General features: G+C 41.1%; 1 protein-coding gene across 3 annotated transcripts in view; it reads right to left on the reverse strand.

Moving 5' to 3' along the window:
* Window positions 1-20,276, reverse strand: part of LOC125450809 (microtubule-associated serine/threonine-protein kinase 4-like) — a 457,413-nt gene extending 437,137 nt beyond the window's left edge. For 2 of the 3 annotated variants that reach the window (XM_059644830.1, XM_048527021.2), the window contains exons 1-2: window positions 20,177-20,276; window positions 19,802-20,035 (exon numbers count right to left, since the gene is read on the reverse strand). In XM_059644830.1, the coding sequence (XP_059500813.1) occupies window positions 19,802-19,975 (174 nt within the window). In that variant the 5' untranslated portion in view covers window positions 19,976-20,035; window positions 20,177-20,276. Of the gene's footprint in view, window positions 1-19,801 lie in introns of all 3 variants that reach the window. The other variant, XM_059644829.1, reaches the window with a different exon arrangement.
* Between the last annotated feature and the right edge of the window lie 2,398 nt (window positions 20,277-22,674).

The following is a 22,674-nucleotide window of genomic DNA, read 5'->3' on the forward strand; positions in this document are numbered from 1 at the left end:
TTTCACACACATAAAAATTAAAATACGAGTCTTAGACACCCTTTTTTACTTTCAAACTGAAATTTAAGTAAATTGTGGATGCTGCCACTTTGGGTGGTTTTAGTCCAAGGTCATCAATTAATCCCAAAAACTTTGTATAAGCTGCTCTCCACTTTGTTCGAGAACATGCAGCTCTAATAAACTATCTTGAAAGCATTCCATGAACTCCTCATCCAGGCTACTATTGACAAGCTAATTTTTTGGTGCACACGTGGATTAAAACCATCCATGATTATCGCTCTTCACAAATCACACACTAATCTTTTTTCTTGCATATAGTATCCTGTACTGTAGTCACTGTTGGGTGTTTGGGGGAGGGGGAAGCTGTAGGTCATCCCTACTAGTGAATTAGTTCCCCTACTCATATACTCCATCTTCATACCGATGTCCTGAACCAGGGTCATCCCTAACTACTGCACCAATGTCATTCTTGATTGCCAGTGCTACCTTTCCATCTTTATCTAGCTTTTACTTCAGTGTCATTTAGCTCTCAGCATTCAGGGCCCAATCCCAGTCCTCATGCAGCCTCATCTCCGTAGTGGCGATCAGATCATAATGGAATGTTTGTTATTAATTTGTTTACCTTGTTTTGAACGCTAGACACAGCTAGATATACAGCCTTTAAACTTGGTTTTTTTGTCATATTATTTGTAACAGCCAGTCTTGTTTCAAGTTATTAAACAACTGATTTACACTCTGCACAATAAAGCAGTCCATTTTCCAGATTATATTTCAAACTAAATGTTTGTAGTCATCAGGGATCCAATTAGTTTAAAACTGTCTTTAATCTTTCCCACTTCTGCTAAGGAATGCTCTTTTTCTTTAGACAAGGCGAGATGGGGGTCGAATATAATGACCTTTTCCTGCAAGAGTTTTCATTCCTGACCAAATCAAGACTGGCAAAACAGCCTGTGACCTCTCCAAGATTAATTCAGGATAACCTCCAATGACCTACTGGCACGAAAATGTAGGCAGCAGCATTAAGTTCTGCATTGATCTGCCATGAAGATAATGACAGCAAACACTGCACCTAGCACTGACAAGCCCATAGATGAGTAATGCTGACACCCTCGTTATGCAGCTAATTAGGCCTCATCTTGCTATCACTCCCTTAATGATATCATTCCAGCCAAACCCATTTATAATATGTGCATCTCACCTGAAGTAAATGAATGTTAACATTTAAAGGGAAATCCAAACATACAAATCAACCAACAGAACTACACCACAAGATTCAAAGTTTTTAAACAAACTTTATTACATGAACAATTAAATAAAGCAGTTTACAATTACATATGCTAAGAATTCCTTTAGACATGACAATCTTGAAAGCCAAACTTGTCCTGAAATCAACCCAAAAGTCATGTACTTCAGGATTTACTTTAACTCTCCTCAGCGTTCAGTTTGCCTTAAAAATAAGACTGTTAGCTTTTTTTGACTATGCAAACCTTCACCTTTCCTTCTGACACCTCAACTGCGGACATTTAAGCTGCTTGTTTGGCTTTCTGCTGGAACCCAATGACCCTCTGAAGACTTTCCCAAGCTAACTCTGAGTGCTTTCTGTCACACAACTCTGAGGGTCATTGTAGATTTCTTCCACCCGTTGCAGGACAGAAAACCTTCCAGCTGCTTTCTCCACATAAAATGCAAACAAAGGTGGAGCCCCAACCAAATTTCCCATGGTGAAGAAAGGAGTTTTTTTTTTCATGCTCTAAGCGAGGGTTAAGTGACTACCATCTGGTGTTGGTTTGCTCAATCAATCTGGTTGTGTGCAGTCCACTGAAGGGAGGCAGCATTATCACAGAAATGTCACTGGGCTAATAATTCAGAACCCTAGTATAAAGTTCTGAGGACAGGAGTTCAAATAAATGTTAGCTGAGCCAGTGACACTCCATTATTTAATTTTTAAAAACTTGACACAAATGGAAGCTACAACTGCTTCCATTTATTCTCCAACTGAACGACTCACTTGTCAGCAAACAAAGATATATTTAAATAAAACTATGGCTTGGTTTTAGATGAATCAAACAGATTTTAATATAAATCTAATTTATAAATTTGTAAATTGTATATAATTTTGTATTTTTATCCTTAATGCAATGTTTCAATTCTGCAGGAATAACTTATATTGCAGGTTCAGTTTTACAAACCTCTGCCCCGTAAAAGTAGTTGAAAGCTAGCAATTATGGAGGCAACGACAGACACTAACTCATTTCTGGACTACTGGAAAGAGCCAAACAGTGAGGGCAAAAAGTTTAAACAATCAATTAATTAAATCCAGGCATATTAATCTGCATTTACATCATAATTAATACCAATTTCTCATATATACACTTCTTGTACATTTAACGTTTTAACCTCCAACACCTGAAACTAGAAATTAACTTCATAAACATACAAAATTACGGCCTATATTTTCACGACATCTATTGTCTCTCAGGCGTGAAAATCATGATTCACACTAGGCCATGATCTCATCAAACTGGCATCTCTCCCAAGTCCATTTCCCTTCGAAATCTGCACCACTCATATTGGAGTCTCAGCTAAAATCAACAGGCTTTGAAACAGATACCAGAACTGAATTAACCCTATCTTTATTGGACATCAGTATAGTGTCCTTGCAGGAGTCACTGACCAGCAATCGGATGATTCGGCTCCCCGCAGAGACATTATCACTGTGCCATCATGAACTCTATATCCTCAGCAGTGACGAAATGCCAACATCTGCCCACAAGAGGCAATATCATTCTCACTGATTTTGGGTGGGAATCTTTATCAGAGCATAGTCATGAGCTTCAGCAGTTAAAATATCCCAAGTTTTTGCACACTGTGGGGTGACAATTAATCACCTATTTCAACCTGCACATATCTAGCTTCCAATTGGCTAGAATCAGGACTCAAAATTATATAGGACCCATTTTTATACGCGTATATCCAGTCGATAACCCATTAGTCCAATAGAATCTCTACCCGGAAAGCAGTGAAGGAAAAGGAAATTAATGAAGTCTCCTGGTGGTAGCAAGGGAAACAATTTTAACATATGGTTTCACATTATTTGGCAAAGAATTATGTCGATAATTAAATTGCTTGCTTTTGCCGAATTGTTGGTCTTTACGTTTAAAGAAAGATGCATGGACATGGAAGCTATAAAGCTCATACACTGACCATGCAGTGCGCACAGAGAAGCAAAAGCTTGAAAAATTAGCACAAGTCAATGGTGGGAAGTTTCTAATTTCTTTCCACACAAAACAGAAAATAATAGACGTATCTGACATCATCCACCATCAGAGAAGCCTTTGGTTCCACAGAACAGGATAACACTGCCTTGCCCTCTCTATCTCTCCTGAGAGGAGATGTTGAAGTCTGCCAGTTTTATTCTGAAACAACAGTCAAGGGTACGATCATTAAGCCTGGCCTGAAGACAAGTAATGACCCTTTTCATGTCTATCAAAACTCAAAGCAGAAGTTCGGCAAAATGTTGATGAATCTTTCTAACAGGGGAAAATTGAAATTGAATCTTTTAGCTTTGAATTGAACTTTTATTACTAAACTCCAGAAAAATCTGGGTATTGTAAGATGTTCATGAGCTTTACTCATTAATTCACTGCACAGGTTATGAATCACAAGCTGCTGTTCCTCGGAAACTTTAGAGTCCCTGCAGTGCAGAAGCAGGCCATTTGGCCCAGAGTCCATAACGTGCTTCTGAAGAGCATCTCACCTAGACCTATCCCTTACCCCACAACCCTGCATTTCCCATGGCTAATCCACCTAGCCTACCCGTTCCTGGACACTATGGGCAATTTACTATGGCCAATACACTTAGTCCAAAGATATGCAGTTTGAGAGGGGCAAATGGAGTACCAGAAGGAAACCCACATAGAGACAGAGCAAACTCCACATAGACAGCCATCCAAGGTTGAAATCAAACCTGTGTCCCTGCCTCTGTGAGGCAGCAGTGCTAACCAAAGTCACCAAGCTACCCAACGTCAATGGACCTCACTGCTTTAAGGCAGGAATTTTTTTGATTTATTAAATCATTTAAACAAATGGTAATAACTATTCAAACAATAGGACAATCCTATATTTACCCTAGAGTGGTGATTCAGTATCACATAGAACATAGAACATAGAACAGTACAGCACAGAACAGGCCCTTCAGCCCACGATGTTGTGCCGACCATTGATCCTCATGTATGCAACTTCAAATTTCTGTGACCATATGCATGTCCAGCAGTCTCTTAAATGTCCCCAATGACCTTGCTTCCACAACTGCTGCTGGCAACGCATTCCATGCTCTCACAACTCTGTGTAAAGAACCCGCCTCTGACATCCCCTCTATACTTTCCTCCAACCAGCTTAAAACTATGACTCCTCGTGTTAGCCATTTCTGCCCTGGGAAATAGTCTCTGGCTATCAACTCTATCTATGCCTCTCATTATCTTGCATACCTCAATTAGGTCCCCTCTCCTCCTCCTTTTCTCCAATGAAAAGAGTCCGAGCTCAGTCAACCTCTCTTCACAAGATAAGCCCTCCAGTCCAGGCAGCATCCTGGTAAACCTCCTCTGAACCCTCTCCAAAGCATCCACATCTTTCCTATAGTAGGGCGACTAGAACTGGACGCAGTATTCCAAGTGCGGTCTAACCAAAGTTTTATAGAGCTGCAACAAGATCTCACGACTCTTAAACTCAATCCCCCTGTTAATGAAAGCCAAAACACCATATGCTTTCTGAACAACCCTGTTCACTTGGGTGGCCATTTTAAGGGATCTATGTATCTGCACACAAAGATCCCTCTGTTCCTCCACACTGCCAAGAATCCTATCCTTAATCCTGTACTCAGCTTTCAAATTCGACCTTCCAAAATGCATCACCTCGCATTTATCCAGGTTGAACTCCATCTTCCACCTCTCAGCCCATCTCTGCATCCTGTCAATGTTCCGCTGCAGCCTACAACAGCCCTCTACACTGTCAACGACACCTCCAACCTTTGTGTCGTCTGCAAACTTGCTGGCCCATCCTTCACCTGCAGTTAATTTTTAGAGTTATTGCTTTGTTCAATGGAGGCTACAGTTTGTAGCATCACGAACACAACCCGTAGGTTCCTGCTTGTGCTTCCACTTCAAATTATCTACTTCTTGTTGCTATCCATCTTGCCGTTTTAACATGGTCAGACCTGAGAAGCTCTGGAGTTTTAAGTTGATGAATGTAGAAAACATGTCGCTTTGAGGCAATTGAAATCAGAATTTGAAAATTCTCTCATGGATTATTACAGGTTTCTATTCTTTTCCTATACCTTAGATCCAGTGACCGTGAAGGAATAATGACACTTGTCAACAGCAGTAGGATTTTGCAATTTTTTTATTTAAAATGAAAATCTGATCTGTTTGAAAAGGCATAATAATGGCTTTCTCCAATACCTAATTAACTGCTTCTCTGCCTTCATCCACAATGAAACATCACTCTTTTTGTCTCAACACTGTTGAACTTCAGACAATAAAACAATCGTCATTCCTTTGTGAGCATTAGACACAGGAAGCAACTCCTTAAATGACCTGTCTCTGTAAAGGGAGGTCTTGGTATTCTCACTGAACATCAGCAATTCCTGAGGGAAATGGTGCAATATTATGAAGTACCATCAAGTTCCTGGGTATTAATTTTACATCACATGGAGAATAAGAGGAAGAGACATTATAATGAGGAAAACATCTGTATGATAAAATAAACATTAATACAATGACAGTATGCATTTTTAACCATCTGCAGCCAGGAATGGCAAGCAGATGTTGTATCCCAGCTTCTTCCTGAGGTTATGGAATCAGAGTCATACAGCACAAAAGCAGACCCTTCAGGCCAACTTGTCCATGCCATTCCTAAACTGAAGTAGTTCCATTTGCCTTAGTTTGACCCATATCACTGAGCCTTTCCTGTTCATGTATCTGTCCAAATGTCTTTTAAATGTTGCAACTGTATTTGTGTCTATCACTTCCTGTGCCACCTGAGTGAAGAAGTTGCCCCTTGGGTCCCTTTTAAATTTTTCCCTTCTCACCTTAAACCGATGCCCTCCATATTTGGACTCCCGTACGCAGGGCAAAATACCTTGGCTATTCACGTTTTTCATGCCTCTCAAGACTTTATAAACCTCCAAGGTTTAACCTCTAACCTCTCACCGCAGCTTCCTATGCTCCAGGGAAAATAGTCCCAGCCTTTAAAGTCTCTCCTCATAACTTAAACCCTCCAGTATCAGTAGTGTCCTTGTAAATCTTTTCCACATCCTTTTCAGTTAACTAAGACCCTTCTTGTAGCCAGAATTGTACACAGTACTCCAAAAGTGGACTCACCTATATCGTGTACAGCTGCAACGTGATGTCCTAACTCCTACACTCAATGCTCTGACCAAAACAAAAGTGTGCCAATCACCTCCTTCGCCACCCTTTCTAGCTGTGACACCACTTTCAAGGAACTATGTGCCTGCACACCTATGTCTCTCTATTTGAGAACTGTGTAAGACCTGCCCTGGTTTCCCTCACCAAAATGCAACACCTCACATTTATCTAATTAAAATTCATCTACCACTCCTTGGTCATGTGGCCCATCTGATCAAGATTTCATTGTTACTCTTACATAACCTTCTTCACTGTCCATTGTACCACAAATGCTGGTGTCCAACTTGTAGCCATGCCTCCTACATTCTCACCCAAATCATTTACGTAAATAACAAACAACAGTGGATCTAACACTGATTCTTGCAGCACATTGCTGGTTACAGGCCTCCAGCAAGAACAACCTCCACCCACTACCCTCTGTCTGCTACCATGAAGCCATTTTGAATCCTCTCTTTTGCCAATTCCATTCACTCCACACTATATCAAGAAATGACTGGCCACTGCAAATGTTACAGACCCTGACAATAATCAGGCAAAGTACTGAAGACTTGTGCTCCAGAATTTGACTCTCTCCTACTGAGCTGTTCCAGTACAACAACTATAACTCTAGCATCTTTTTGAAAATGTGAAAAATTGCCCAAGTATATCCTGAGCACAAAAAGCAGGATACATCCAATTCAGCAAATCAGAGCCCCCTCATTCTCTTCTTGAGCATTGTAAAGTGACAGAAAATGTCATTAACAGTACTATGAAATGGTAAATATATAGCAACAACCAGCTCAATGATGTTCAACTCGCATTCCACCAGACTATTTGACTCCAGACTTCATTATAGCCTTGGCCCAGACATTGACGTGAGGTGAAGTCAAGAGCTGGGGTGAGCAGACTGATAGGCCTCAGTTGAGTGCAGCACCAAGGATTCCGAATGAAATTGACGTCAATGGGAATCCAGGGAAAAGCCTTCACTAGTCAAGTGAGACCCAACACAAAAAAAGAGTTGTTTAGAATGGTAGAGGTCAATCAATTCAGTCCCAGGGTATTGCTGCAGTACTGCCTCAGGTTTGTTTCTAGAGCTAACCATCTTCAGCTGTATTATCCTTCTCCCGATCTTAAAGTCAGAATTAGACTATTCATAGATGATTGCACAGCAGCCAGCTTCATTCTTGACTATTCAGATACTCAAGCAATCCATGTTTATATACGAGACCCAGACAATGCTCAGGCTTGGATTGATTCAAGCTCAAGTGCCAGTCAATGACTATCACCTCAGAGAAATATGACATTTCCCCATAACATTTGCCTGTATACCATCTCTGAATTTCCCATTGACAATATCTCTGTGGATCTGCATCATCAGAAATTAAACTGAATCAGCTTCATAAAGACTGGCTACAATAAAAGGTCAGAGGCTGGGTGTCCTGTTGCTTGCCATACACCTAAGTGTCCAAAGCTTTTTCATCTACTAGAGTAAGTCAAGAATCTAACAGAATACACCCCATTTCTGTGGTGCTGTGCCTGGGCAAATGGTACACCATCCATCACCTTAAATATTCACATCCCTCCTCCATCACTACTACCCAGTGACAATAGTGCGTCCCATCTGCAACATGCAATGCAGTAACCCCACAAAGCTTCTTTAATAGCACATTCCTTTTCCATTACCTGTACCACCTGAAAAGGCAGCAAATGCATGGGTATAAATACCACCACAAACATCCCTCCAAGTCACACAGTTTTCTCCCCAACTTGGAAATACATTGCCAATTCTTTATTATCACTTATTTAAAATCCTGGAAATCCCCATCAATACTGCGGGTATAACCACAGTGGTTGGACTGCAGTAGTTCAAGGCAGCAGCATAACACATCTTCTGAAGGATAACGAAGGACTGGCAACAACTGCTGGTCTTGCTGGTAATGCGCACAATCCATGAATAACTTTTTTTTCTAAGAAAACTGCAACTGTAGTATTCTGATCAATGCAACATGTTGAGTGATGCTTTTTGTTGTGAAGTGATTCATTCTGGCAGGAAGATTGAAGAGCAGTATTTTAAACTAAGTGGTTCAATTTTAAAAGGAGGTGAAGCAAGAGAGAGATAATGGGAACTGCAAATGCTGGAGAATCCAAGATAAAAAAAGTGTGAAGCTGGATGAACACAGCAGGCCAAGCAACATCTCAAGAGCACACAAGCTGACGTTTCGGGCCTAGACCCTGCATCACAGAGCGGGATGGTGTGAGGGTTCTGGAATAAATAGGGAGAGAGGGGGAGGCGGACCGAAGATGGAGAGAAAAGAAGATAGGTGGAGAGGAGAGTATAGGCAGGGAGGTAGGGAGGGGATAGGTCAGTCCAGGGAAAACGGACAGGTCAAGGAGGTGGGATGAAGTTAGTAGGTAGGAAATGGAGGTGCGGCTTGGGGTGGGAGGAAGGGATGGGTGAGAGGGAGAACAGGTTAGGGAGGCAGAGACAGACTTGGCTGGTTTTGGGATGCAGTGGGGGGAGGGGAAGAGCTGGGCTGGTTGTGTGATGCAGTGGGGGGAGGGGATGAACTGGGCTGGTTTTGGGATGCGGTGGGGGAAGGGGAGATTTTGAAGCTGGTGAAGTCCACATTGATACCATTGGGCTGCAGGGTTCCCAAGCGGAATATGAGTTGCTGTTCTTGCAACCTTCGGGTGGCATCATTGTGGCACTGCTGGAGGCCCATGATGGACATGTCATCCAAAGAATGGGAGGGGGAGTTGAAATGGTTCGCGACTGGGAGGTGCAGTTGTTTATTGCGAACTGAGCGGAGGAGTTCTGCAAAGTGGTCCCCAAGCCTCTGCTTGGTTTCCCCAATGTAGAGGAAGCCACACCAGGTACAATGGATACAGTATACCACATTGGCAGATGTGCAGGTGAATCTCTGCTTAATATGGCAAGTCATCTTGGGGCCTGGGATAGGGGTGAGGGAGGTGGTATGGGGGCAAGTGTAGCATTTCCTGCGGTTGCAGGGGAAGGTGCCGGGTGTGGTGGGGTTGGAGGGCAGTTTGGAATGAACAAGGGAGTCATGGAGAGAGTCGTCTCTCCGGAAAGCGGACAAGGGTGGGGATGGAAAAATGTCTTGGGTGGTGGGGTCGGATTCCAGAACCCTCACCCCATCCCCCTCTCTGATGAAGGGTCTAGGCCCGAAACGTCAGCTTTTGTGCTTCTGAGATGCTGCTTGGCCTGCTGTGTTCATCCAGCTTCACACTTTATTATCTCGAAGCAAGAGAGAGATTTGGAGGTGAAAGGACAAAGATGAGTGAAGAAAGCTGTTATAAAAGATTACCAGCTTCAGCTTTAATCGGTGCAAGTATAGAAGAAAGTACATTGTGAAAAACCTCCTTAGAAGTCTAGCTAGGACCCAGCCACAATATTCTGGCCAATTCTGTAGAAAGAAAATCAAGGCCTTAGAGAAGTTGCAAAAGTGATTTATCAGAAATGCAAGACTTCTGCTATGTGGGAGAAGAAACTAGAGAAGATCAACATGAAATTTAATAGAAACGTTCAAAGTCATGAAAGGGATTGAATTTTGATAAAGTAAGTAGGAAACTATTTCCAATAGCAGAAAATAAGCACAGGACACATCTTTTAAAGTAATTGGCTAAAGTGCCAGCAGTGATATGAGAAACATGTTTACACAGTGGAGGATGATGATCTGGAATGTCCTGCCTGAAAAGGGTGGTAGAAGCAGATTCATAACATTCAAGAGGAAATTGGACAAATACTTGAAATGGAAACATTTGACAAAACTATGGGGAAAAACAGCAGAGTACAACTAATTAAATAGCTCTTTCAAAGAGCTGCCAAAGTCACTGCAGGCCAAATGATCTCTTTCTCGGGTACATCATTCAACGATTCTATTCACAACGTCAAATTTGCACTAAGTACTTCATGCTGGGAGGTAGCAGCCTTTAAGGGCACCCAATCTTGAGCTTTATTCTGTCATGTGTTTTATCTTTATTTAAAATCTCTGTCATTTTGCATTATTTTTAAAATATCAAACATATCATCACATTTTGTTCTTCTAACTTGATAACTATTCACTGAAGACTGCAGTTGTGTAACTCTAAAGAATAAAGCAGTCACTATCAACGTTTTCCACTGACAAGCAAATTCTAAACACATTTTACCAGTTGTCACTTGGATACTTTCATCTCAAATCCAATTCCAGTTTGTTTAGGTTGGCATAAATAATTCCTATGTCTCTATCAAAGGGAATTTTTGTATGTTGTGCACTGAAAGACTTAAATTTACTTTGCTTCAGACAAAAACTTTGCTACCATTTGCTGTTCAACAGCTGCAAAACTTCAAATAGCTACGTCTGCTAAATTGATGGACTGCATATCTAACCTCATACAAGGTTATATACAATATGCTAATATTAGCAGTGTCTGATGCTTTGTTTAGGAACAGGATACAACCATGTCAACACTGACAAACATCCTATAAAATATCAATACAAAGATGGAGACCTAAGCTATAAACCAAGAGAAAGGATTTTGATGAATGGACACTGGACTCAAAACTAAGTGTTTTTCTGCCTATAAATGCTGCCAGACCTGCTGTGTTTCTCCAACATACACTGTTTTCATATAAAATATCTCTGGGATAGTTTGGTAGAGCTTTTAGGTTGGTATACTTTAGTTCAACAAAATAATCAAGGGTAAATATGTTCAACATTGCACATAATTTTGTATTTAGCTATGTCTAAACTGCGCAGTTTTAAATACTCTCCAAATAAAACAAACAGTAATCTAAACAGTTCTGAAACTGCTTGTGAATCTGCCAGTCAATCACCACACACAGGACTGCAAGTATTTCATGTTGTACACTTCCTACTTTTCAAAAGTAAATCCACCCTTGAATTGGCTTGTTAATCATCAATTCTGCCAATAAATGCAAGCTGAAGACTTCTGGCCATTTCATTAAGCATATTGCTGGAAACATGCAGAAGGCAGAGCCAATTGACAGCATAATGAAGTTACACCATAAGATGTAGTAGCAGAAGGTGGTCACCTGGCCCACTAACTTTGCTCTGCCATTCAATGAAATCAAAATTGATCTGTTAATCTTCAGCTCCATTTTCCTGCCTTATCCCCGTAACCCTCAAATCCCTTACTGATTAAAAATCTGCCTATCGCAGCCTTGAACATACTTAACAATCCTGCCTCAAAAGCCCTCTGCAGTCAAGAATTCCACAGAGTGACTACCCTCAGAGGAAATTTCTCGTCTTAAATGGATGATCACAGAATCGTAGAACCCCTGCAGCACAGAACGAGGTTATTCAACCCTTCAAGTCTGCACCAACCCTCCAAAAAGCATCCCACCCATACCTCTAAACCAGCATTTAGCATGGCCAGTGCACCTAGACTGCACATCTTTGGGCTGTGGGAGGAAACCGGAGCACCCAGTGGAAACCCATGTAGACTCAAGGAGAATATACAAACTTTGCACAGACAGTCACGCAAGATTGAAATCACACCCAGGTCCCTTGTGTGCTAACAATGCTAACCACTGATCCACCATGCTGCCTTCTATTTAGTCAGAAATTATGCCTTGTATTCCTAGGCTATCCCACATGGAGGAGAATAACCTGTTTGCAAGTACTCTAACAAGCCCTAAAAATCTTATTTTCAATAGGGTCGCTTCTCAATCTTCTAAACTGCACTAAGTACAAGCCCTATCTGCTCAGTGATAACACTTCAGGCCTAGGGCCCTCTATCAAAACTGAAAAATTTTGCTGGAGACTCATCATACTGCATCGTTATCTTTTAGCAACCTCTTCCCACTGATTAAACATGGCCTGCTGAGATTTTCAACAGTTTCCTGGCTTGATTTCAGATTTCCAGCATCTGCAAATATTTGACTCTCCATTATATCTTAACAACTTTCAATCATTGTCACCCAAGTCAGTAGATCAAAGGGTCATGTCCCACTCTCGAGACCTTTGAGAAGTATCAGGGCTGACATTGCAATGCTGTACATTGTGTCATACTGTCAAAGTGTCAATGCTTAGCTGAAGCGTTACATCTCGTCCTTGCCTTTTGCCTCAGGTGGACATAAAAGACTGCATGATACTATTTCAAAATAGATCCAAATATCCTAGCCAATAATTATCCCCAAATCAGCATTATACCTACAGATGATGTGGTATTTACCATGTTGCCATTTATAGGACCTAGCTGCGCATAAATTAGCTCCTGAACTTTCTACAACAGTGACTGAATTTCAGAAATACTTAATCAGCTGTAATGTGCTTTGGGACATTTTGGAAATTTGTGAACGGTGCTACACAAGTACAGCTTTTTAAAATTTAATCTACTTAACACGAGTGACTTAATTTGACACTAACACAAAAATGTTAGGGTAGGATTGGTTATTTTAAGCATTAGTTACCCCAGTTACTCTTTAAAACATAAAATACTTCAAAATTGAGATTTAAGCGCTTCTGAAATGCTCTTGACTCAACCCTTATTTTGCCCAAATATAATTAGTCTGGCATTAACAATTTAAATTTAGCCATAAAAGAGATAAAAAAGCCTACCCTTTTGCAATGATATACTGCCTCAATATGATATGGAGGTAGTCACCTTCAAATAAATTCAAAAACACAATGAAAATCAAACCTTTCACAAGGATTTGGATGCTTAACTCTGTTCGGAGAAAACACAAAGATGATTCCAGTCTTGGGGGCCTAAACTATTCAAAAGTATCATAAAGCACAACATATTTTCTTGAAGATCGAGGGAAATATAAACAAATCTTCAAAATGCAAATAAAAGATAAAATCAAGCTATTTAACTTGGACCATGTGCACAGAACCAGAAGGTACAGAATTAAAATTTTAAAAAGCCCCTAGTGAGATTATAGTGTGAAGAGTTTTTTTACCTCCTCACAATCCCACCCCTGCCCCCCCATGTCCCTCTGAACAAAGGCAAACAGTGTTATTAATTACAAAAAGTTGTATTAGTAGCTTGTCAGCATCAGATCTGAAAGCCACAGGGATAAATAGAACAGAAGTGGTCAATTATTCCAACCTTTTGCATATACTATACAGAAACAGCTCAGAAACAGAGAAATCCTAAATTAACTATAGCTCCAAAACCGGTGGACCAGTAGGAACATTTCAATCAAACGCTGTCACATAGAATTAATATATTCATCAGTGTGGCTTGCCTATATTTTGTATTTTCTAGAAATGTGTTGAAAATTACATCAAATAGCATGAATTAATGGCATAACACCATTAATTAGCATTTGAAAGAAACATCATTGGTTTAGATCTGAGATTCAGATGGCAGAGATTCAACCACTGACACGTTTAAAAACTCAAGTATTGAATCCCCAGCGTTCTCTTTTCAGTCCAACTTTAAAATTTATAGACTACAAATCTAAGGCTGACAAGCAAATACATAAAGTAAAATATTATTCAATTTTCTTCACCAAAACATAATTTACAAAGATACCACGAGCCTATTTAAAATTTATTTCGGAACTACTAAAATTGAATGGGAAAAGGTGCAATTTATTTACTAAGATTCATAGAAGACTCTGAAAATAGGGAAAGAAATCACGGCTCCTGTATCTTTTCAAAAGCTTATCAGTTCCCTTTACAAAACATAGACCAATTTTTCCAAGTTTCCTTCAGTTTGTTAAGTTCAGGAGATCAGATATGTTCACAGCCACATTCATGTAGCTTGAACTACTTGTACAATTCTGGCCCTAAAATGATTACAAATGCTGATGCACACTCTCAGACAAATATTAAGTATTTAAAATCCTATGTTAACCATGCTTCTATTCATACCTTAGCTGTTAGCATATGTTGTGGACTTTTTTCATTCAACATTCTAATAACTCACCCAAATTAAGTGAGATGTTAAGTGTTTATTAATTAAATTACTTTCACTTGGATACGCCATTAAGTGATCCGGTCTAGGGAGTTAGAAGTGCATTTCAAAAATCACCACCTATTCCCACAAATGTGGTTTATGCACTGGTTGTACGATTCAGAATATGAAGACTGATAAGCAATGACCATTTACGTGAAAAGAGTTTAACTTCTGATCATCAGTTTTCTTCATTCTCACTGCTGGCTGTGTTATTGGAGGCATTATTTAAAAGGGGAGCTACCAAACACAGAGTGAATAGGGTTTGATACAAATTAGGACATGGACAGCAGTTTGGGGTGACCTGAAGCATACATTGTGTAATAAGGGAGAACAACATGGATAACGGAGAAATAGTCAAGTGCAGAGTACTAAAAACCTTGGAGGATAGCCTCTGCATCAAATTATGTGAGACGAGACTAGAGCGGGCTACTGTTCTAGAGTTGGAAAGAGGAGGTCACCATGTTTGTGCAGATTTGTGGTCAGAAGATGATGCAAAATCAATTATGACACCGTAGTTGCAAAGAGCCTGATTCAGGTTCAGATAATTACAAGAAGAAATGGAATCAGTAGTTAGGGAACAGGCTCAAGAAAATGACTTCCAAATCGCCAATATTTCACTCTTTTCCTCATTTTCCTCACCAGAGCTCTTCTGCTGACCACTTAGCCAAATAATCGATGATTATGAGACAACTGCAAGGATCAAGGCAGGTGGTGGGGAGGTAGAGCTGGGAGACAGTGTAAGTGTGGAAACCAATGCAGTGTTTTCACGTGATTTCTGAGGGGTAAGATGTAGAACAGAAATAAGATGGGCACTAGTGCTAACGTTGTAGAATGACTTGAAGAAAAGGAGAAGAAAATGGATACAAAGGGTTTAAGAAGACAGCTAGAAGTAACGATAAGAAGCTGGTAGTTATCTTTTGCAGGAATAGTTAGGTAAATGAGAACAGCACAACCAAAGGTAGCAGCACATCACCACGGCAATTAAGGATAGTCAATAAAACAGGGTCAGTTAGCGACACCAGAAATGACGGTTGTACTAGCAGGAATGGCTATGGTGAGAGACAATAATAATTTTAATGGGGACTAGGGCATCAAAAGTGAAGCCAAGTTTGTACTTCAGCAAATCAATAGACACAGAGACATATGCCAAAGCCCTTTGCGATTTTGGAAGGGCACTTCTAAGTAATTTCGGAGGGTTTTACCCAGATGCGGTTGAGAGGGGAAAAAGAAACATGTGAAGTGATTGGAGACAGCCTTTTAGCTGAGACTGACAAGACGAAAATTAAGAGGCCATCACACAAGAAGGCAAGGCCAATGGGGTGGCTGTGAATATGGATTAGAGTGTTTTTCTGGAAGGTGCGACTGAGGGAGAATTGGAAAATAGTGAATTTAGTCAAGAATGCGCAAAATAAAGTGGCATTTGAAATTGAGGGTGAGAAATTATTCAGTACAGAGGCTGAGAGACTAAAGCAGTGAATATTCCGGAAAGTTAAAATAATTGCATTTTATGAAAATAAAATTTCAACATACAGGCATCATGACAGTTCACTACCAATACGCCACTAAAATTAAAACAGATAAAACTAGCTGTGCCAGAATTTCTTGGCAAATTATCAGCAATTTTAGTGGCACATGCAATTACTACTGTATAATTTGCTAAATAGCTTGAAGCATAAAAATTGCCATGAGTTGGAAATCACAAGTTGCTGGGCAATTTGCATCACATTGCCATTAACTTCAAAAGGTGGCAGCAAGAAACAACTGCCTCATTATATTCAAGAAATTGCAGCATTTTCACATTCATTAACAATTAAACTCACTGCAGAAAATTAGGTCTGGTATTGATCAGTGTAAATACTTTCTAAGAGTGTAATTTATTTTTCCTGCAATATTGCTCAATTTCTCTTACCCAGAAAGGCTGCAACAGAATCTGGAATTTCATTCCAACAAGTTATTCTCAGAGGGCTTTTCTTTTTAAAAAAAGAATTCCTTTGCTGCTTTTTAAGCCTTTCTCAATCCATTTTGTTTTCCCATTTCTATTTTTCTTCTCTATACTGCATTTTCCCTAATACATCTTACTTTGTTCTCTGACATTGCTGTTTAGTTCTTAAGTTTTATTTGATCGATTAAGATAAACCACCAGCATCACCAAGATTCCCAGTGCTCTCGCCATATTGTTACAAGTTCACACTTCCAGAAATTTGCAATAAAGGCTTTGATCTGAAGGAGAAGTTGCACGTACAGACGCAACAGAAGATAAAAAGCCCTGATTGTCCAAAAAAAAAGAAATTGTGAAGACATTATAGCATAAAGTAGCAAAGTCAGTGCAACATAAGTGGTTGGAAAATTATAGCACTTTCTATGGTCTGTAATGAAATGTAAATGTCACTTCAAATGGGTGAAATTGTTGGAAATTAGGTGTGTAGAAGCATCAGCCGTCCCATTGTTTACCTTCTACGGTTACCAAAACTGTATCACTGCATTTGGATAAAACCCTCAAAGCAATTTCAACATTTTAACTTTTTATGTAATTAGTACATGTAATACAGGATAAAATTGATATGAGCAAGAGAACATGACCTTGCCAGATTATGTACATCACAGGGAGGGAAGCTGTAGTCAGCTGACAAAGTATTATTACCTACAAACATAAGGTGATTCAGTTCCAGTCATTCAAAACAGTTAACAAAGAGTTCAGAATATTATGCTTCCTTGTTTCTTTAGTAAGTTCCCTCAAATTTGGACTCGACAATTTCCAATTTACAAATTTAAACAAATCTCAGATTCAGTTCATATTCCAACTTTACATGAGCATCACTAGCTTATTTGTTGCCCATCCCTAGCTGCCCTTGAAAAGCTGCCGTCATTGTGGTGAGGGTAAACCCAGAGTATTAGAGGTTTAGTACAACCGAGTGGCATGCTATGCCATTTCTGAAGGCAGTGACAAGTTAACCACTAGACTCTGAGTCTGTAGTTATAGACAGACTAAACTAAAGTAAGAACAGCTATTTTTCTTCACCAGAAAGCCATTAATGAACCAGGTGGGTTTTCATGATAATTAATGATAACTTCATGGTCATGTTACCATATTTATTAATTGAGTGAACGTGAATCCCACTGCCATGATGCAATTTAAACCAGTGTTCCTGGCTGGGGCCTCGGAATTACAAGTCTACTGTTATTACCAATATGCTACCCTTTGACTTTGATGTAATGAAACAGAAATCAGTCAGGCATAAGAAGCAGTTTACGTAAGTTAGTGAGGAATCAAATGAATTTCTGCATCATTGATCATTTCTCATCTCATTTGTGATTGCTTCCCCAACCATAATCACCACAGGTTTATTTACTGTAAGCTAACAGTCAAGATCTTGAAGGCTTAGCAACCTATCCATTAGTCTCAAGTCAACCGTTCTCAGTTCAATTGTTTATCACGACTTAATAGACTTTCCTAACTAATTCATTGGAACCATGGTGCGGCCAAGAATCAACACACACAAGTGTCGATTTGATGTAGCTTTGTGGGATTGAAGGTAGCCATGTTGCCCAACAATACATTATTCCTCACTTGGAATTTTAAATATCACTTGGCCCATCACAGTCCAGAAGTTGGTGCATAGGATCTCCTTAAATCTCCAGAAATTGCAAAAATAATCCCAGGCAAGATTCTCTCTCTCACATGCAGAGACCCTTTTGCCTCCAGAGTAAAAGCCAGGTACAGACTCCCACCCTCCACCCGAGTTCCAAACTTGGCTCTGGAAGAGACTCTCAGACCCCTAATTTCCACTCCAGTCTGGATTCCTCCTCCCTCTACCCTGCTCCATCCACCTTCCTCCCCATGCACAATCACCATGCCAACCTGGACTCTACAATCTTCTCACAGGTCAGATTACCCTAAGCCTTACCCCATCCAACTCAAGAATCCCATCAGCTCCTGGCCCAGAGTCCCTCAACTATGGGTGCAAATATCTGATATCCTGTACCAGATAAGCAGAAATTTCATCCAATTAAATACTGGGAAGGCTAAATCCATTTTCTTCAGTCAGTGCCACAAACTCACTCCCTAGGTAATGGCTTTATCCCTCTCTGTGCAACTGCCTGAGATTGAACAAAACCAATTGCAAACTTGTTGTCATATCTTGCTACGAGATGAGCTTCTGAACATGCATCATGCCACTATCAAAAATGTCAATTTTCACCTACATAACATCAGAGTGCATTCTTGCCCCAGCTCATCGGCAGCCAGAACTGTCATCCAAGCCATTTTTACTTTTATGCTTGACCACTTCAATGCACTCTTGTCCAGCCTCTCAACTTCTACACCCCATAAACTTCATTTCATTGAAAACATTGGTGCCTATTTCCTAAACTTTATCAAGTTCCTGTCATCCATCACTATGTTTCCTGACCGTCATTGGCTTCTTGTTGGGCAGCATCTCCATTTTTAAATGTTCATCCCTGTTTTCAAATTCTTCCACAGAAGCACCCTTCTATAAATTACCTCTTAACTCTGCGCTCCCTAATTCTGGCCTCTCTTACAATGGTTCCATCATTTGGTACCATGCCTTCAGCTGTCAGCACCCAAAACCTATAATTCCCTCCTTCAATTTCTCCAACTAACTTTTCTAATTAAAAATAACATTCCTTTAACCCCTTTGGTTAAACGTCTGGTCAACCAGCCCCTTACAGGATGCAGGGTCAACTTTTGTTTCTTTGGACAGCAGTGGTTAGCACTTCTGCCTCACAGCACCAGAGACCCAGGGTTAATGCCACGGTGGGCGTCTGTGCGTTGTTTGCATATTCCCCTGTGTCTGCGTGGGTTTCCTCCCACAGTCAAGATGTGCAGGTTAGGCGGATTGGCTATGCTAAATTGCCAGGGTTTTAAATTGGGTGGATTAGACATAGGAAATGCAGGGTTACAGGGAAAGGGTGGTATGCTCTTCGGAGGCTGGGTGTGACTTGTGGGGCCGAGTGGCCATTTCCTCACTGTAAGGATTCTGTGAACTCTTCTGTGGGATATTTAATTTTGTCGAAGGTGCTTTGTGAATGTAAGTTGCTGCTTCTGACGTTATTTATGTGGCTGAATTCAAATTATTGGACGATGCCTATTTTATTTAAAGCAAATATCCCGAGATCATTCGATGGCGTTGATTTGACAACGTTTAAGACAGTGACAGACAATTTCCCATTACCCCACAATTTTTACCCAAAGTACCTGTTGCATGTTACTTCCAAACTGCAAGTTTGCCAATATTTCATCTAGTCTGTTAACATATGTCGCATAATGCGGCATTTAATTAACAAGATACGAACCAGTTGTACCTGGAGTTGGATTGAGCCATGGGTCGGTGACATCAAGAGACATTATTGACAACATCACTAACACGAAGCACTTTTAACGCTTGGCTGTCAAGCACTTGCACCCAAAACAAACTGAAGCGCCGGGGAGAGATCAGAGATGTACAAACCCGTTCACTCTCCTCGTCCTCGTCTCGGTCGGCAGCTTCCTCATCGCTGCTGGGTTCCTCGGCACCTTTCTCCTTCTCTGGCTCCCAGAACTCGCTCTGCTCGCCCTCAGACAGTGTGTCGGACGAGCTTTCAGAAACATCTCTCTCGGGCAAATCCTCTAGTTTACCCTCCATACTCGGCTCCCGGACCTGAAGGGATTTTCGCCTTTGCTGGCGCCCAGCGCGGCACTGCAGCTGCAAACAAATTAAGAAACATAGACATGTCCTTACACCGCTTTTAAATGTTAAGCAGCCGAGGCACTTGCACGTCTAGCTAGTTTTGTTTTGTTATGTATATCTACTTTACTGTCTCGCCCTCTCTCCACACTCCCATACCTGCCTCTCAATAACGACGCCAATGCTATGACAAGCTCAACTTTACTGAATTGAACACTGGATAGACACACCGCTGCTCATCTTCTACGCTAGCCACGCCCAGGCCTCCAGACCCCGCCCTCAAACCCACCTTCCAGAAAGGCCATGAATCGGACCCGCCCCCCATCAGATCCCCGCCCTACTCCTTGGACAACGCGCATAGGAACCGCCCCCTACCAACAGACCCCGCCCCTCCTTGCGCGGCCTTTAACCCCCGGTGCACCATTCATCCCCAAAAGACCGATCCCTGAGTCCCGCCTCGTCCAGCGGCACCGCCCTCTTCCCTAGGCCCCGCCCCCACGGCGCCGCTGTCGGTTTTTTTTGTTGACCCACGCCCCCAGCAAATGTCAACCGTTACTTTGGCGCCGTAACCACACCCCTTTGGCCTGGCCCCGCCCTTCAACACGCCTCCCCCAACCGCAAATCCTCGCGCGCTTGATTGCGGAAAGTCGGTTTTTGACTCCGCTTGGTAGCGTGGACCTAGTGCTCAAAGTTTAAAGCAAGCAGCGAAATATGAAACCATCAAAAGTCTGGCCGTATTTCCATTCAGTGCAGTACTGTTGCGAGTGACCACGGTGAGACCGACATTAAATTGATGTCCTGTCCTCTCGCTCGGGTTCATGTAGGAGATCCCATGGCACTATTTTGAGGCGCAGACGGGACGTTACCCCCTTGCGAAACCGAACTGTCACACCGCTGCTTGATGACATCTTCTGCAACATTCGCAAATTGTTGTCACGGTTCCTGAATTAGAACAGCAACTGGATTTCTAAACTGCTTCATTCGCTGTAAAGACTTGCAAACGACCTGTGGTGGTGGAAGATGTATAATTTTTTAACCCACTCAGGGATAGCAAGAACTGCCGATGCTGGAGTCAGAGGAAACACAGCGTTTTCTGAAGAAGGGTCTCGACCCGAAACGTCAGTTTTCCTGCTCCTCTGATGCTGCCTGGCCTGCTGTGTTCCTCCAGCTCCCCACTTTGTTATCTCTATATGTTTTTAATATAAGTTGAGATTGATGCTGTATTTTCATGAAGCCTTTTCATGGTTTCACAATTGTGTTTTTGCTTACGGTGAGAGGGGCATTTTTAATATTTTACATCGTTCTTAATTTTCCTCCTTCATAATTAATTTCCCAATTTTATATGGAGTGGAAGTAAAATTAATCAAAATTAATGTGTTTGTTTTGCCCGATTGAAACGTCCCGTTTGATTATGAACACCGTGTTAGCCTGGGGTGACATTTTTGACACCCGCTCCCACAGTTCAGTGACTCCCTCTTATTGATAATCATGCACAACTCTCTTCATTAGTCTCTGCAGTCTGGAATAAACCACAGTTGATACCTAAGTCTTTGTTTTACATCTGATAACCTCCCACCCCACCTGTCCTATTTACAAGAAAGTCATTGGTCATAGTATTGATGCTAAACTACACAGTGGAAAGCTGTTAGTTAAACCTTGTGAATATTTGCAGAAAAGGTTCAGAATATTTATGTTTCATAGTTATCCTTTGTATCAAATTAACTTCATTGAAGATTGTCTGTTCTCTGATTGCCTTTTTATTACTATTATTGTGAATTTTCACTGTTAAATTCATTGCCTGTTGCTATACACTTTTCAATTAAATACCTATCAGTTGAGAAAATAAGTTGCTTTACCTGAAGTTTTTTAAAGTTCTGGGAGAACAAAGAAATTTCTTTATTGAAACAGGACTCTTTCTCTTTTCTCCATGGAATAAATGCACACAATTACTCTTATTTTTAATTTGTTTGATGATTAGCTGATGGTCACATTTGCTCAATCTCAGATTGTTCGTTTCAGGAGTGTATTTATCATGGGCAGATAGTAATGCATTAACATCTTATTGTTTTAATCAAAGAATCCCTAGTGTGTGGAAGCAGGCTATTCGGCCCTTTGAGTCCAAATCAACCCTCCAACCAGAGCTACACCCACTACCTTATCCCAGTATTTCCCAAGACTAATCTGCCTAACCTATGGACTGTGGGAGGAAACTGGAGCACCCAGAGGAAACCCCCATAGACAGGGGGAGAATGTGCAAACTTCACACAGACAGTTGCCTGAGTATAGAATCAAACCTGGGCCCCTGGCACTGTGAGGGAGCACTACTAATCACTGAGCCAACATGCCACCTAACTGTGCCATTATTATGTAACCTCACTTCATTAATATGTGATTTCTCCTTCTCCCACCCACTGGATTAAATGCCAAGAATTCCCATCACTAAAGCCAGAGTGGTTACCAGTGACTCCAGTTTGCTACCTCTTCCTCCACACCTCCATCTTGGTCAGCTATCATGAACCATGGGTAGTGATCGCAAGCACCCCACATCCAAGGACCTTGGCATCTGGCACATATTGGTCTCACAGCATGATTACTTGAGCATCTCCAATCAACTTACAGCATGTGTCTGTACTTCAAATCGGCACTTTGGAGCGCAC

This window comes from Stegostoma tigrinum, chromosome 3 (genome assembly GCF_030684315.1).
Source record: "Stegostoma tigrinum isolate sSteTig4 chromosome 3, sSteTig4.hap1, whole genome shotgun sequence".
NCBI classification, from domain to species: Eukaryota; Metazoa; Chordata; class Chondrichthyes; order Orectolobiformes; family Stegostomatidae; genus Stegostoma; species Stegostoma tigrinum.